General features: G+C 36.2%; 1 protein-coding gene across 1 annotated transcript in view; it reads left to right on the top strand.

Annotated features, from left to right (window-relative positions):
- The window catches only part of LOC109194576 (carcinoembryonic antigen-related cell adhesion molecule 5), an 81,630-nt gene that overhangs the window by 24,408 nt on the left and 38,234 nt on the right, over nt 1-18,988 (top strand). Inside the window, exon 7 of the mRNA XM_025911653.1 lies at nt 4,609-4,714. Within this exon, the coding sequence (XP_025767438.1) occupies nt 4,609-4,714 (106 nt within the window). The remainder of the gene's footprint in view (nt 1-4,608; nt 4,715-18,988) is intronic.

Raw genomic sequence — 18,988 nt, 5'->3', positions numbered from 1 at the left:
GATTTCGGAGCCACAGCAAGGACCACGAAGCTGCGTTGGAATGAGAGCTGTGCCAAGGGGGCTTTCCAGAGGCCAACAGAGGAGATTGTGGATGACAGACGGGCACCTGAAGGATGGGGGGAGCGTGCCAAGCTCCACCGACAGCGCAGGGGGAGTTCAAGGGTGACATCATGATTCTGTGAGAAGCACAGGAGCCAGAAGCAATGGTGGTGATGACAGCAGTTTCCTATGAACATCACCTAATGCTGTGTCACTGTACTGTGCATACGATGGCACACTGAAAACTGCTGGGATCATAGCAGCAGTAAGATAACTGGATCCAGCATCCTTTCCACAGAGGGTTTTCCTGCAGGGGATGGACAATGGAGGAGTCATAAATATCCCCCACAGGACAAGGAGGCCTGAAGTGAGGTGATGGGGGTTGGCAGAGGCCATAAAACTAGAGTGCTGAAGAGGTCTGCAGCTTTCAAGATAGCTGAGACCCATGTTGACAAACGGCAAACTCAACTGGTATGTTTGAATGTCTATTCTACATACATTTGGACTCTGGTCCTATGGACAGTGATGGAAACAACTGGAAGAGACATTTATGATGCCCTGCAGAACTTAAACCACTCTGCAGAGAGACGTGCGATTTACATGTCTTGCAGGGGAGCACCACCAAGCTGGAGTGATCTTGAAAATGTTAATTTCTCTTTTGACCATTACCAATTCATTTGTTTGCTCGTAGGATGCAGTTTATCATTGAATGAGATCAATGAGAAATTGGATAACTGCTAATATATTTGTCAGACTGTGTACATTGACATATGCTGAGTATAAAATGTTTGCATTGACACTGTCAGACATGACGTGATCATAACTGGGTACTTTTCTAGCATAATTGCCAAAAGGGGGGAAATGTTAATTTGTATTGTGATTGTCATTTATGCTTAGAAATATTTACTCATATATGCTTAGAAGTATATAATCATTTGTAGATTGAAAGAATGTCTCATCCCAGGAGGTCTGTAACAACTCTGTGTAGCATGAAGAGGGGAGTGCATTCACTCCTCTCCAGAGTGTTCTGGCATAGATCACACACCTCCTAGGAGAGGTCGTATCTTCTCTTGCTGATATATGGTATAGCAAACACACGTATATCTGTTTGAGTCTAAGAGCCTTTTGTTCAGATGTACCGTTAGACTCCTGGCACCAGCTTTGGGGAGTCTTCATGGGGTCATATCTCGACCCCACATACACACACACACACACACACACACACACACACACACACACACACACACACACACACACACACACACACACACACGGTATACGTCATATGTTAATGAACCTATGCATATTCATGTAACCACAATAAAAGAGCAGTGTTACGGGAGAGCGGAGAGAGCAACTGGGGTCAAGCGAAGGAACGGCGCCTGTCCAGTTCTCTCCCGTGCACGTGAAACATAAAGAATGTTGCCTACTTCGTGTCTTGCTTTGCTGTGTAATTACATTGCCTTCAACGTTCCAGCGGATAGGTTCAAGCTACAAACCTATCACCTCCTGCCCAGTTTAAGTGGTTTCTGAATGGAGATCAGCTGCCTGATCCTGGATCAGAGCTCAGACTGATGAATGTTAACATGAGTCAGAGTGGAAACTACAGCTGTCAGGCCTTTAACAGCGAAACTCTGAGATCTCAAACATCTCAGCCTTCAGCCATCACTGTGCTGGGTAAGTGTAATTTATTATTCATATATATAGCTGATAGAAAAAGAATCTCAATTAGATAAAATATTTACAACACAGACATAAAATACCTTTAAAACAAAAGAAAAAACAATATGTACTGTTTGCTTAACATGTGCCTATTATGATAATAAGGTTGGTTAGGATTTCATTACACGCTGTGAACTATACTAATATAACTAAACCTTTGGTCACACTGTAGATTAAAGTGACTGAAATCTGATTTGGTTTATATGCAATTTAGCGTTTTTTAATGGTGTCAACCAGAGATCCTACAAAATTTGATCTCTTCAATTATGATTTGGTTTAGTCTCACGCTAATACTGCTCTTCCTCCTCATCCCATGTGGGACACAGGGCTGCCCATGATCTATCATCTTACCATACCAGGGTTTAAGCTCCAAACACATCTAACATAATGTAATACTTAATATATAATATATAATATTAGCATATAATATTAAGTATTGGCTAATATAACATAAATAATTATTTGGATATCAATTCTGTTCATGAACAGAAACAATATGTCTCTGTCCTGACACCCAGAGGAACTCAAATAGTTTTTAACCTGTTTTAGCTTACTGACGCTCTCACTACCTGAACAGTGATCGGCAGTGTGCAAAATATATACAGAGCAATACACATTTGTGCAGAAATGATCTGGTTATGTGGATTATAATGATAATGTGTAAAACTTCTTTGCAACTTCTTTCCTTAAGTAAAATAAAAAGTACAGGCTCTGAAATGTACTCAGAGTAAGAAAGTAGCTCCTTAAAGGACAATTCTACCAACCATTTTTGTACAATGTTATGGAGGGCACATCCAGTAAAAGGTAATTAAAAAAAATACTTTCTGTTGCCTACATATTAGAGGGTAACTTTGCCTCCACACCTAAACAGGAAAATGAGTGCAGTCATCCATGGGGTGAATCATGGGCTTCAGCAGGTGGGGAACCATAACATCTCTGTAGTGGTTCAGCATAGGGAAAAAAAAAATCACCACTCACAAAAAACTTTAATTTGAGGTTCAGTCGGTTTTCTTTGTGTACATAATGTGATCAGCTGACCTGCTGCTCTTTGTTTGAAAGTTAGAATTCAGTGAATGAATATAAGCATCATCAACTTAAATGTAAATTCATCTCTGCTACATTTGATGTAACATAAATCTGACTATGAGGACCACAGGTACTGTGTATCAGTCTGACACAGAGCTTTACTGTGAATTCACTACATTACTGCAAACTAGCCTGTTTATCCTGGACAAAACTACTAGTACTACGAGTATTTTATGCCTTATTTGTACAAAAAGAAGTTAAATCCAAAACATCAAGTACAGATTCAATATGTGATTAAAATTATAACATTGTATATAAGCTTTTCTGTGTTTGCTGATGTTTGTTGAGCTGATAGAAACATACAAATTGAAATTACCTGACAATTAAAAAAAAAAAGTCATTCCCTTGATGCTTCCTCCTCTTCTGTAACACTAGCTAGATTCTGAAATACTGCTTCGGACACCTGCAGATGATACCATTGAAGCTAAAGTAATTAGTCTGTTTTCAAAATGTAAGAAGTAGAAAGTACAGATAGTACAGTACAGATTGTTTAAAAAAAAAAAAGAAAAGAAAAAAGAAATACTTAAGCCAAGTATAGGATACCTGAAAATTCCACTTAAGTACATTAAAGAAGTATTAGTTCTTTGTTACTTCTCATCTCTGCTGATCATCAGTGTATTCATTTGGGCCTTATTTAATCACCTACTTTTGTTCTTGTTCTCCTATTATTTTCCTTGTTAATATTTTATTTTTTGGCAAACAGAGAAAATCTCAGCTGTTTCTGTCACACCATCAACAAACCTGCCAGTTGAGGGAACCTCTGTCAGTTTAACCTGTGAGGCTTCTGGCTCAGTCTTTACAAGAAACTGGATGAAGGATGGCTCTGATCTGAACCCGACTGACAACATGATCCTTTCTGACAATAACAGAGTGTTGACCTTTGACACTGTGAATAGGAAAGACAGTGGAGAATATTTCTGTCAAATCAGCAACCCTGTCAGCAGTGATGAAGCTAAATACATCATGATGGTTAATTGTAAGTAACATCCCGGTCAGTCTACACTTCTTGTTCATGCTTACAGTAAAATTATGTTGAACTTAAAAGTCAAACACTGAGTGTTACAACTAATATGATATGCAGGCCAGTAATGCAGAAATGTAAAAGTAATGACCACATTTATTATTTTTGCCTGTTTTTCAGATGGACCAGAAAATGTTCAAATCAAAGTTCCAAATAAGATAAATATCAAAGGCACCTTAAAACTGACCTGCTCTGCTGAATCCACACCATCTGCCAGATTCACCTGGTTGTTTAATGGGGTAGAAATACTCACAAATTCAGCTGAGTATGTTAAAGAAGAGGTTGAATTTTCTGACAGTGGCAACTACATCTGTCAAGCATGGAATAATATAACTGAGAGAACATCATCATCAGCGGTGCATGGACTGATTGTAACAGGTATCTCATGTGTTTATACTTTTAGATGGTACCATTGATAGTTTAATGGTGGTCAATTTCCTGTAGTTTTCTATCAACTAAACTTTGGAGGTTTATCTTCTGATAACATAACAGTTCGAACTACTCTTTAACAATACATTAATTAATCATCAACAAATTGTTAAGTGAAACCACATAGTGCATCCACCATTTTCACAGATACAAGTACTTTTCATGCAATAAGAGCTTTTCACCAATCAAAGGTCCTCTGATAGTCTTAAAATTATAAAATCAAATAAAGACAAAAGCTATTGGGTAGTATTGAAATGATAAGACAATTGTGTGTCAAAAAATATTCATTATCTTTATTTATACTTTTCTAGATCAACTATCAGGATGTGCTGCTGGTTGCATCGCTGGAATAGTAATCGCATGTTGTGTCCTCATCGCTGCAGCTGTTGGTGGAGGGTACTACATTTATAAGAAAAAGTAAGTGGAGAATTTATTTGAAATATCACCAGGAAAACATGTTTCTTCTTTAAACATACATAATAATAATATAAATAATAATGTAAATCATAGAAAAATGTCTAGAATTCAGTGGTACAATTCAACAAATGGTTCATATTCTGCAAACAGTCACTTTCTAACGTTCTACTTCTGCTGGTATCAGAGTAATCACGAAGGAGAATAAATCATTTTCACTGCTTGTTTATGTTAATCATTCAAAATAAACATTTCTATAAAAAACGTGGATTTCTTGTTAAATTCAAACATAACATCAGTGTTAAAGTTTTGTGTTGCATCTTATTGCATGACCACATTTTACTAATGCTTCATTTCAAATATTTAGATTCAACAAAAGTTCTCAGAAGCAAAACACAGGTATGTTATTTTTTTCTCTTTTTTAAATCTAAAGTCATCTTACACATCTATTATAGTAAAATAAAGAAATTAGAGAGTCAAAATTATTGTCTTAATGGATGCCTACATGCACTGCAACAAATCTGTTTTCTTAGAACAAGGAGAAAATATGTATGTGAACATGCGCATGACAAGAAAATAAAAAATATAAACCGAGTGATGACCTTCACTTTTCAAGGTAAGTTTGAAATATATTATCACTGTTAATTAAGAAGGAACAAGTTTCTTAATTAACAGGAATATTTTTCTACTTCTGTAGATGGCGCATCTTTAGAAGTCTTCACCTGCTGCAGGAGGAGTAACGTTATAGTTTTTGTTCACTTAAGATCCTATAATTTTTAACAAAATATGTGAAGATGTTTTACTTAATACCTTATTACTCTGCATCAATAACTATTAATATTTTCTCTGTAATAAATTTTCTAATATTCACATTGCTATTTTATATGAATAAAGCTCCATATATGTGTGTTTCTTATTGTTTACTTTTATTGTAAAATAAAACAACCAACACATCACACTTGTGTCCCCAGCTTTTACGTAAACATTTTCCTTATCAGTCACCAAATAAGGTACTATACTGTTTTACATGAATTTGCACATTAATGTTAAAATTATAAAACATGTTTATTTAAAAGTGGAACTTTATAAAAAAAACATCAGTTAAGACTGGTAACAGGAGGTTGTCAGTTTGTGATTTTACTCATTACTCATACGTTTACCCCTCTTTGTGTCCCTATCAGGGACCAAGCAGCCAAGAACATACAGGCACAAGTATAATCTTCAAAAATTGGGTTTTATTATACCCGAAGAAAGAGAAAATTATCACAAAAATTCAAAATTACAGAAACAAACTATTTTAAGAACTAAGTTGGCTCATAAAAGAGGTCAACGTAACAAAATTCTACTCAAAAAAACACTTAACAAAACATAACTGAGCAAACTAACCTGCCCAAATGAGAGACAGCTAAAGGTTATATAATAAGCGAATGAACCATGAATACATCAAAGGTGAAACCCACAGAGATAATAGTTAGCCATAATACAAGAAGAAACCCCATTCCCCCCGGCGTGGTCACAACAGAAGTCGATTTTATTGACCTCTGCAATTAAACCAGCTCCACCCTCAGCCTCCTCTTTTACTCAAAACAGGAAGGACTGGAGCAGCAGCCAGCTAACTCAGAAAGAACAGAAAATAATTAATACAGCATATACCCATAGTACCATAACAAACAATACATACAAAACAGGCTCTGTGGCATCATTTGGACTATAGCGTACTGCTGTCATGTATTACAAACTAACTCAAAAGTTTAAATTGGTTAATTTATAATCACTGAAGCTTTACAGCACAATGTAAAAATAAGACAGAAAGGTAAACATGAATGTTACAGCCATAGAAATGACACAAAAAAGTGGGCTGAGGATTTTATAGCCATCTGAAAGATCTTTTTTAATGTTCGTATGAATCAAGTGATGTCCGAATCAACATTTCTGCCTTGTAGGGTACCTCGGGGCTCTGTCTTGGGTGCAATTCTCTTTTTACTTCATATATTCCTACTTGTTTTAACAAATCAGCTTTAAATCATCTTCACACTGTGCAGAATGCTGCAGCATGACTCTTAACAGGCATCAACAGAAGATCTCATATCACTCCAGTTTTGGCCTCCCTTCACTGGTTGCCTGTTTTAGGTTTCATTTTAAAATTTTTGTTCTAACCTTTAGGGTCCTACATGGTCAAGCTCCCCAGTATATATCCCCCACGCACTCGATTTAAAACTAAAAAAGAGAATTCCACAACCATGGTGCCCCTGCCTGAAAGGCCCGATCACCACGGTTGTGGAATTCTCTTCCACTGTACATTGATTCTTTTAATAAGCAGCTGAAGACATTTTTATATAGACAAGCTTTCAACTAATTTGTTGTTTTTATGTAGCATTATAGTGTTTTACATTGTTATATGTTGTATTTTCATTCCTTGTATTGTGAAGCACTTTCTGATTTTTATCTGTGAAAAGCACTATATGAATAAATTTTACTTACTTACTTTGTGTGTGATTGCTTAGTTTGGGAGTGATCACTTTAATAGTGCTCCACAGAGTGCTGCAACCGTTGGCTTTTCTCTCTTTTTACAGACATGTGTTCATCACATATTGCAATATGACCATATATCATACTTGTTTTTAATCACACATAAACAGTTAAGGGTATAAACTTGAACCAGGCAATGATCATCTGTATTAAAACAACTTACATATTTTATTATTAAAATTTATCATTTGATTATTTAATCAAATGATCTCATTTCTCTCTCATCCCTCGGGGAAAACGCCAACGTGCACAATGGTGGTTGACCTTAGATCTTACTTTTACAATTAACTTTCTTTCAAGTTGACTTGAAAATGCATTATATCTTGGAGTGTGTTAGGGGATAGGGGGCATAGGGGGAGGTAGTAAAGAGTTCAGTCTTCTGACAGCCTCGTGAATGGAGCTATTCAAGAGTTTAGCGGAGTGGAGGAGAGATTAGGCCTTCTTGGCCACAGCAGCACAGCTGATGTTCAGTGGAAGATGCTGGGAATGACTTCTCCTGAAATCTGCCATAATCTCTTTGGTCTTTTTCACATTCAGGAAAAGGTGTTACTCCTGGAACCTACAAGTTTTCATTCCCAAGTGTCTGAGTTTTTCTATTAGTTGCTGTAGAATGATTATGTTGAATGCTGAACTGAAATCTACAGTTCTTATGATCTTTGGGTCAAATTATATTTGTTTGACCATGTTAGATATACAATAAAACGAATAGTTAAACAAAAACTAATGCAACATAGGAAGAAAACCTTTTGTTTTACAAATCAGGTAAAACCCTTCATTGTATTATCACTGTTAACGTTGTGTTGGCAGCAGCACTGCTACTCCAAACAAAAGGTTTGTCACAAACTAAGCAAGTGACCAGAATGTCACGTCCTGGGTCGGTGAGCCAGTGTTTTGAGTTTTGCATCATTATTGAATTTTGGTTTTGTCATAGTTTATCTTTTCTAGTCTTTTGGTTTCTGTTTCTGTGTTCTATGGTCGCTGTCTCCCCCGTCAGCTGTATCCCTTGTCAAGTCCGCATCTGTTATGTTTCCTGTTTTACTTTGAAAGTCTGTGTCCCATGTCAATGTATTGAGTTTTGATTCCCCTTGGTCTTGTCATGTCAGATTACTCCCAGCTGTGCTCTTCTTCTGTGTCTCATTCCCCTCGTTATCCCACAGTGTATTTAAGCCCCGTTCTTCTCTTTGTCAGTGTCATGTCGTCTGTGTTCCACCCCTGTGTTATGTCTGGTTTCAAGACTCTGAACCATATACAAGAACAAGCAACATGAATCATGATCTGCACATAGTTCTTTCATGTTCTGACACAAAGTCTTGTTCATAGTCTTCACAGTTCGTAGTTTCTTCCCAATTTAGGTTCTTGTTTAGTTGTTGCTCCTGTTCTGCTCTCATTTTGTTTTGTTCATCATCCCCAGCCACAATAAAAGGCTCGCTTGTTGTTTAAAGTTAATTTTGTCTCCTCTTCTGTGTCCGCACCTGGGTCCTCCAAGCACCCTCCATGCAGTGTGCCCCCGCTGACCATGACACAGAAGGCCAAAGATATAAAGGTCTGGATGACCTCTAATTTTCTGCTTTTAAATTCAGATAAAACTGAGGTTATTTTACTCGACCCTGACAAAAAAAAAATCTTAAATATGGTGCCTAACCAGATACTTACTTTGGATGACATTACCTTGGCCTCCAGTAACACTGTGCGGAGTTACCAGATATATCCTTCAATGTGCATAACCTTCCTGTCGTGTTCGGGTCAAATCTGACCGATTTACAAATTTAAAAAACTCATAAATATTGTGTTTTGCATCTGATTGCCTCAAGGCCTTATGTTATCCTCCACACTATGCACTTGAACATCTAAAAGTGATGAACACCTCTTTCGTTGAATTTTGACTGTTTTAATCAACTTTGTTACATCTGTGGTGTTCCTGGTAAAACGTGACCGCCATAGGAAATGAATGGAACCCCAGCCCCCCCCCCCTTTGGCCTCTGACCTACTGAGTTGCCCACTGAATGACCACTGAACAACCCACTGACCCACCCACTGACCTGAATTTGGTGGTGAAAAATGTTTCTTATGTTAATTTCAGAGCTGTTAAAACAGACCGGTCAATTGTGACACCTACTTACAGAGAAGTCCTCCACTCTCTTTACTAGTGTGTTGTCAGGTAGATCAGTCACTTTACACAGGTCACCCACAGTTCAAAAGGATACAGAAACAAATAAGTTAAAAAACTATTATCTTGTCCAGAGACAGGAGTCAGGCACTGCCTTAATTAAGAAGATACTGTAAGCCTGCACTTTTCCTGCATGAAGGGGTCAAAGGGTTAAACATAACAGGCATGGGTCAAAGAAAACTGTATCTTATTATATAACAAATAATGTTCTACAGAGGGTCAACAACTCTCTTTGGGAACAACCCCCACTAGAGTTTAAATACCTGGGATCCCCCATTTACTTTTATAACTCACTTTCTTAGATGAGAGATGAAACATCTGCACAAAACTTCCCAAACTCCTCAGACGACAATGACCTGGATGACTGAGAACCAACACAGATCTACTGATTTCTCTTAAGTTCTGTAAAAAAAAAAAAAAAAATACTGCGAGAGGAGAGTTTTCTTTTTGTTTTTGTACATCTCTGCTAATGCATAAAATATTTTGTACAAAAGAGTTTGAAAATTGAATAAAAAAACTATAATAAATGTAATGAACTTTACATTTAGGTCTTAATGATGATCAACACAAAACACCAGGCTGGAGGCACCAAAGAGTTTGGATACTCTGTAAACAACAGCTTAAATTAAGTGCTAAATTTAATATATGACATTATTAAGTCATTTTTATCTGCGTAGATATTCAACATGATATCAGAGAAATGATTAAAACATTTTTAGCAGTCTTTTACTACAGTTTTTAAGCTTTTTTTAATTTCTACTTTGTATTTTAAAGCTAAATGTAGTATAATACAAACCTTTGACAAAGCCTCAACTCCTCACCATGACATAATTCAGATAGACTTCAATGAAATATTTTAATGTTTATTTTCAGCCCTGTTGTTAGTTGATATCAAAACCATTTTACTTTTTATTTTACAAAGTCACTCTCCTCCTGCTCTGGATCCCCCACCTCTTTCCTCTGATTCAACAGTTACAGTCATTTAGGAACTTAGACTCCATTAAAAGTTGGATGTCTAACAACTTCCTCCAGTTTTAATGATCAAAAAACTGAAGTCCTCGTTTGTTCCCCTGACAGGTTTATGCCTACGGTAATGAAAGCTCTGGGTTTTATTTTAACATTTCACTAAATTGTCTCTCAGTAACGTCCCTGGGGTAACTTTTGACTCTGCTCTCAGTTTAGATGTTTTATTCAAATCTCTGGTTCAGTCTTAGTCAGTCTCTTTTATCACTTAAGAAATATTGCCAAGTTAAGTCCCATTGTGTCCCACTTTGAACTGGAGATTGTTATTCATGTATTTAATTCACTGTTCACTGGTCTAAGTAAAAACTCTGTGGGATGTCTACAGGTTGTTGAGTTTCCAACACTGCTGAGAGGCTTCTGACTAAATCTTCTAAGTACTCTCATGTCATACATTTGCAAATCCAGCTCAAAATTTGGGACAGGGGCATCAAAATGTTGAAGATCTGAGCGGTACTAAAAAAAAATGCTTGTGGAACATCAGTAACATAGAGTATAAAAACATAATCTTAGAGAGGCAGACTTATTTAAAGTAACGATGGGCAGACGTTAATCAATTTTTTAAAAAACTGTGACTGAAAATTGCTGAACATAATCCAGGAAAACTGCCTTCTTCTCTGGACCAAAGCACTTTAAAACTGGCTTCATAAATGCTGAAAGGTGTACACATGTTTTACAGAAACATGTTCTCATACTGCAGTTATAATAACATAACATATATCACCAACTGAAAAATTTTGAGTGTCATGAAGTATAAAATACAGCAAAGAAGAGCCAGGTCTCTTGAGCAGCTAGAATCCTATATCAGAAAACATGAGACAACATTCCCCTCCAAAAAGTCCAGAATCTGGTCTCCTCTCTTCCCAGATGTTTACAGACTGTTGTTAAAGATGGGATGCTACACAGCCAAAACTTTTATAAGATGTGTTGCTGCCATCAAATTCAAAATGACCTTATTTTTTAATCATACTTTAAATGGTGCAAATGAAGATTTGTACATCATTATATTTTGTTTTTATTCATATTTTAAACCATAGCCAACTTTTATGGAATAGGAGATATTTTCCTACTCTATTATTCTATTCTTTTCCTACTACTACTATTAAATGTTGTTTTGGGGGGGGGGACCAAACACTCATATAAACAGAGAGGACAACATTTACTGAAACAGGTTATTTATTTATTTGTTTGATTTTTGATTGCTTGTTAACTGTGCAAAAAGAAAATGAGGGGATGAACATTTAGGAGAAAACTGTGTTGAAGATTAACAAGTCCAGGAAGGTAAACCTCTCAAAATAACACATTTACTTCTTTATGACACCATATATTGAAATTAGCTTTCATGTACTGGTATCAGTAAAGGAAAAGTCAGAGTGAAAGACACTGCTTTAGAAATGGAAACATTTCTGATATACTTTTTCATTCTCGGGGCCGTCTCAGGTGAGCTCTCACTGCTTGATGTGGCAGAAAAAAACTCTGCCTGTTCACACTGACTTTAAAGTTTTGCTTCCTCATTTTCCTTTCAATATGTCCTTAAACTCGTTTGTTTGGCTAATATTTATATCACTGTCTTCATGAGATATCTGCTGAATACTTCTAGTTCATTTCTAATCATTTGAAACCTGAATATTCTACACAGGAATACTCTTCCAATTGTTTTCCTGCTCAGATAACATGGATCCGTGTCTTATGTAGCAGGTTTATGTACTGATGGTACACATTAAATGAGATAAAGAGAGCAGTGTTTTCATTCGTTTCTCTAGTAATCCTTAATGCTCCTATTTCTTTCAGTCTTTGAACACTGATTCTTTGATGTTGAAATCACAAGTTGGTTGTTTTGCGTTTGTTTTGTTTTTTGAGTTTTCCTTTTTGTTTTTGTTTCTTTTCTTCTTTTGTAACCCTTTATCTACATCTCCTTGTTGTCTCAATGAATTTTAAATACACAAATTTTCTTGTGTCACTTTAATTGATTTTACTTCTCTGCTTTATTCTTCATCAATGTTTTAATTTCATTCAGTCAAACAAAAATGTCTCCTATATGCTTAATTAAAGGAGCTGGTGTGTTGCCTGATGGTTTTGTTGGATCACTATGACAACAATTCCACACACACCCACACAAAACATCTCCAACTTCACAACCCAGTATTGCCTTTGGAGAGGCAAAGCATGAAATGGACATGGTGGACCAGCATGTCTATTACCCGTTTTGGTGTGATATTGGTTGATCTTCACGACCAACATCTAGACTCTGGGACGGGGTGGGTTCCTGTCTTGTATTCTATCACTGCTGTGATGGGTCATTGGAGCCTAATTGCCAAAAAAGATCAATTCATTTCTCTCTGACAATAAATCATGTTGAATTCTTCCAAGTGACACCTCCTGTAACTTGCTGTTACAGTACAGAAGGAAAGCTTAATGTGACTAAACAGAATCTGACACAAACATTTAGTAGAAAGCTTTGTTAATGATTAACAAGTTCATGAAGTTTAACCTTTCAGAATAACAACATGACTTCCTTATGACACCATATATTGAATGAACATTCATGTACCGGTATTAGCAAAGGAAAAGCAGAAGAGTGAAGGACTGCTTTAAAAAATGGAAACATTATCTGATATACTTCTTCATTTTTGGGTCCATCTCAGGTGAGCTCTCACTGCTTGATGTGGCAGAAAAAAACTGTCTGCTCACACTGACTTTAAAGTTTTACTTTGTTTATTGCTTGTTTGTTTTTCACTTTATGAGACATCTGTTGAACACATTTCTAGTTCATGTTTAATCATATGTGACCTTAATATTATAAACAGAAATAAATTTTTCCTGCTCAGATAACATGGATCAGAGAAGAAGCAGGTTTGTACAAAAGTATTTTAAATGAGAGTAGGAGAGCAGTGCCGTGATCCTTATAATTCTCTCAGGGTTTCTATAGGAATGCTTAGTTTTCCTCGTCCTTTGTGTCGTTGTTCATTGATCGTTAATTGTTCATCATGCGACTTTAACTCTTTTTATTTCTCTGATTTGCTCTTCATGAGTATAGAGAGAGAAGAGTGGAAACAAAAGACATTTAAAAGAAAGTTGAGTGCTTCCTTCTGAATCTCAGTTTAAAGTTATTCCAATTAAACCCTACAGTTCTTGTCTCCTTTCTGCTCCGGATGCAGGACTTGGGACACCTTTCTCAAGACTGATTTCAGATGTAGGACAGAGGAGACAGGAGAAATATGGGAAGCCTTTAATCAGGTTGCTTCTGTTGGCTCCCCTGTTGGCTATACGTTTCTAGATTATGTTGTATGTGAATCTGTCAGTGTCAGTTTTGTTTCTTGAATTAAACTGCCGTGTGTGCTTCTTTTTCTTTTTCAATGAAATCTCTAATGAAAATAATGTGACCTTTTCAGACTTGCTTTATTTTCTACAGATTAATTAAACTTTTTGAGATTTTTTAATGTGACTGGACATCAACATCTTTATAGCAAAATTTCAAGTTTTACATCTTGAATTAACACAGTTGGACCACATGAGGAAGGCATCTTGCAAGTTTTCTGGTGCATGAAACTGTACTATGCCCTGCCTATATGTACTTCCAGCTTCCAACAAGGCTTTGTGTGTTTAGCTGTGTTTTGTTGTGTGACTGATTTTCTGCATAAAAAAACAAGATTAATTAATTTGTACATATTGTAAATATTGCAAATGATCAATGTGAAGAGAACAGACCTGTTAGCTGTATTCTTTTAAAATGTTTTCTCCTGTTTAGTCTAGGGAGGCAGTTAAAGGCCTGTATTTTGCTTGTTGTTTTGGTTATGCCTGCCCTGAAACTCTCTACCTTAAAAGGAAAATAAATGATTCTGTTTTTTGAAATAGAAATTTATTCTTCCTCTAATGTTGGGCTCAGGGCATGCTAGACACTATTTTGCCTTGCTTCATCATCTTACTCAGAATTTTAAATACTCACAAAAACTTATCAAGATTTTGGCTCAAAGTTTGACTTTTAGTTTTGAAAGCAACAGAAATGAATTGTTTCAACATTAATTGCATTCTGTTGATAATTTTAGGTTGTTTTGGATGGTTATAAAACATTCTCGGTATCTTTCTGAGTATTTTTCACTAAACAAATAACTAGGGCTGTCCCATGCAGTGAGGAATATATTACTGCATAGTGATTTGTTTTCTATTGATCAATTAAACTGTGGGATAATCGGAAAAACATCCTGTGACTGGACATCAACATCTTCATAGCAACATTTCAAGTTTTACATCTTGCACTAACACAGTTGCACCACATGAGGGAGGCATCCTGCAAGTTTTCTGGTGCATTAAATTACACACAAAAAAAATTTAAAAAAAATCTAGGACTCACTTTGCACATGAAACTGACACTGCGTCTTGTTAAGTAGAGTTTCATTCACCATACTGAGTCAGTAGATTTTTGGTCAGTTTGATAGTAAAACATTCCTAACTGCACACTTCACGGATATTTAATTAATGGCTTTGTTACTACAGCTTCTTGTTGTTTTTGTGGCATTTGCAAGTAAGTCTCAAAATTAAGATGTTCAGTATAACTTGTGGTCTCTTTACAAAAAGTCAGATTTTCCTTCGGTTGTTCGCCAAGGGCTTAGAGTAGCAACAAGTCACCAAAAGCAACAGCTGGTTAACAGTTTTAATAACCACGCGATTATTGAGCGAGTTCCTGAAACTCGATCAGAATTATGTGCAGTATTATCTGGAAAAGCTGACATTAGACTTTAATGAAAATAACTCAAACTCTTCAGACCTGCCATAGTTCATGCTAATCTTTATATATTTCACAACTGTTTTATATGTTTGAGTAACAACAGCACTTTGCTATTCTTCTCCCGCAGGTTTCACTGAAGGAGCTGGTTTGTTGCCTGATGGTCTGAATGCAGCTGTAGGAGAAACGGTGATGTTCACTACAACACTGACTCCAACAGAGAAACCGTTTCAATCTGTGAACTGGAATGTTAATTTCTCTACAACTATAATAGTCATGATTAACTCAGAAGAAACTATTGAACCTGAGTATGAAGGCAGGATCACCTTCTTCCCATCTACTGCGTCTTTGGAGCTCAGGAGTCTCACTCTGATTCACACTGGAGAATACGGTGTTAACATTGTACAAGATGGAAAAATCCTGAATGGACGTACTACTCTGGTGATATACGGTGAGCATATGTAGAAATTCCACAGCTTAACTGTTTTTGCAATATTTAAGCAAGTTTACAATATATTGAACATGTAAAAATACCTGTATACATTTATGTTACATCTCTACTCACTGCAGTAATGCATTCTTGCAATAATTTGTCTTATTCTTAAGACTGTGATAATAAAGACTTTGAAAAATGGCTGTAAGAAACTGAATGGTTTATTTGAAGGTAATATTGATCCCCATAAAACAAAGAACAAGCTGAGAACTCAGTTGTCTCATTTATTAAAAAAATAACAATTACATGTTCAAAGCAACGCAACGGTGGCCCAATATCAGAGAGAACTCCACTCTGTGGAGTGAGCAGTGATAATTAAGCAGTCCGTTTAATTTTGCAGATTCAAGTTGCTCTTCATAATTTTCGCCACCAGATGTCACCGGAGAGGACTGTGTTGAAAAGCTTCGAGTAATGAACCGTTTTTCAATACAAGCTTCAGTGCTTCAGAAAGCTTCATTTGGCCATCACTAGAATAAACTATAACCTAAACTGGCAAACCTAAAAATAAACATGAAAAACCCAAAACATGAAACTCTGCATGATACAAAGCTATCTGGAACATGGAGGATGGAAACGTGGCACAACAGCCAACCTGACACTGAACAAAGGAGGACAGAGGACTTAAGTACACAGATAGATAATGAGGGGATGGGGAACAGGTGGGAACACAGCTGGGACAAATCAAGCCTAACAAGACAAGGGGAAGCAAAACTAGAAACACTGCACATAGGAAGGGACTTTCACAATAAAACAGGAAACAGAGTGGAATGTAGACATGACAACACAAGCTTGACAACATGAACCAGAAGACAAGAAACATGACAGACTAACATAGAAGACCTAAGTGAAACTAAACTAAACTTAAGGCAACCAAAAGATAATCCAATTACTCAACATAATTAAATGGATAACTTAAAAACTCAAAACATAAACAGAAAACGCTGGGTCAGAGACCCGGGATCGTGACAGTTGTTACTTCTGTTCCTCTTTGTATTACGGTGGCCCTGAGGGGCCAAATGGACTGCAACTTCAGAAAACACCAGCAAATAGAAAAACGCTTCAAAAGTGCACAAAACACAATGGAAATTGAAAAAAGAAAACAGAAATAGGGGGGAAAAGGAAGAAAAACAGAAGTGTTTTGGGGACACATTAACAGCATTGTTTGAAAGAAATGACGGCAACAGTCTTAATTTTATCTTATTTTTACTTGGGCACCATGTGTCCAACATTACATTTATTGTATTGATAAATTAAACTGTATTTCATTTAAAAAATTACAGCAGTGAATTTAACTGTTCCAAATACTGAGTTTCAGCAAACATTCAAGGTTGAGTTATTTCTATTTCATATCACTTGATATCTTTTTCATCTCAAAGACAAATATCTCTTAAAACTGTATATAAAACTGCAATTCCCTGTTTACTTGTCTAAACAAAGGTTCTTTGGAGCGTCTGCAGATCGTTCAGAATGCTGCAGCAAGACTTTTGACGAAAGCTTCTAAATATTCACATATAACACCGTTGCTTATGCAGTTACATTGGCTTCCCGTCGAATTTAGAGTCCATTTTAAGATTCTGGTTCTAACTTTTAAGGCTCTTCAACAACAGGCACCACCATATATTATTGAACTCTTACAGCCCTATGCTCCTAGTAGGTCTCTGAGGTCGAGTAGTCAGGGCCTACTTGTCATCCAGAATACGAGACTGAAAACTAGGGGTGATAGAGCTTTTGCTACTGTGGCCGCCAGACTGTGGAATTCCCTTCCTCTGGACTTACGATCTGCTGATTCATTGATTACTTTTAAAAAACAGTTAAAAACACATCTTTTTAAAATTGCTTTTTGCTAACTTTGTTTGTATTATGTCTTTTTAATCTGTTATATCTTGTAAAGCACTTTGTGATTTCTATCTAGAAATGTGCTATATAAATAAAATTTTACTTTACTTTTACTTACTTACTAAGGATGCATCATCTATGAAAGAGTTATCTCTTTCATAGGTATTCATATTGTTCTTTTAATATATTGACACCACTACATTTGTCTGAAAGCTCACTTAAAAAGAAAAATCACAAGATGTAATAATTTGCATGTTTTTGATAAAATAAGTAGACTGATATATTAAATGTTACTTTATTGGGTGAGAAAATCGGGCCATATCATAACTGTCTGAATTCATATGATGAAAAATGAGACTTAAACGTTTGTTAAACGGGTCTAACAGGACAGAGATGATACAACACATAACATCCTTATAAAATATGATGTAACACTATAGATCAACTTACTTCGAAATATGTATAAGCATATAAATATAAGCATATAAACATCTACAGCTATATGATGCAACAAACACAGCAGTATTGTTCATCCAAAATAATCCATGTTTCACATGACTGAAGAAAAAAAATACTCTCATTTATTTTCAGGTACATTATGCTGCTGATACTTACATATTTCAAGTTTCTGAATACAAAACTTTTTACAGTTTCTTATACTTTTAATACTTTTTACTTGAAGTATCTCAGTACTTTCTCCCACACTGAAAACACTTTAATAATAAAATTACTTTCACATTAACTAAAAGGATCGATTCAGGACAGAAAAATAGTTATTTTAAACTTTTCTAGCAGTCCTTCACAAAGACACAATAGCCTGTCTATTTTTTCATGCTCTCTCCATGTCTCAGCTGTTGCTGGCTCTTCTTCGTCCTCCTCTTCCTCACACACTGGTAACTTTGTCCTGATGTATCATCAGGGGTGGAAAGCCTCCATCACATTAGCTTTCTCTCTGAGACACCGCAAAAGATCTGCAGCAGTGAGTTTCTCGGTCTGTCCTGACTCTGGACACTTGCAGTTCTCACACATGGAAATCAAATGTGTGATACGCTGCAGGATTAAAACACAACTGGAACTTACAAATATATATTAATGCTTTTATTTTACAATCAGAGACAAAGAAAAAGAGAGAGAAGGGAAAAGTGCAGATCAGACAGAAAGGTGACAGGTTACAGGCGCCATGTAACAAATAATTTGGAATTCTAACTGTTTGATAATAAATTGTAAAAACGTTTAATCTGAGCATATTTGTCTTCTCTCATAAAAACCCAACACATGCTCAGGTGGTATACACTACTACAAAAAAGCATAAGGAGTATTTCCTTCTTGTGTTATTAGGGGTGCTAAATAAAATGAGAGATAAATTTAACCACAAAGTTCTTTGGTTACTAAACTGGCCAAAAGTCTGGCTCCTGTGAATAAACTACCATTCTTTTAACTTAACGAGTAAACTGTCTGCTAGTTTCTCCTTAAAACAAATGTCTGTTTGACTTGACACCACCAAACAGA

Source organism: Oreochromis niloticus, linkage group LG11 (assembly GCF_001858045.2).
Source record: "Oreochromis niloticus isolate F11D_XX linkage group LG11, O_niloticus_UMD_NMBU, whole genome shotgun sequence".
In the NCBI taxonomy this organism is placed as follows: domain Eukaryota; kingdom Metazoa; phylum Chordata; class Actinopteri; order Cichliformes; family Cichlidae; genus Oreochromis; species Oreochromis niloticus.
Note: the sequence above shows the minus strand (reverse complement) of the source record. Positions and strands in the feature narration are given on the sequence as shown.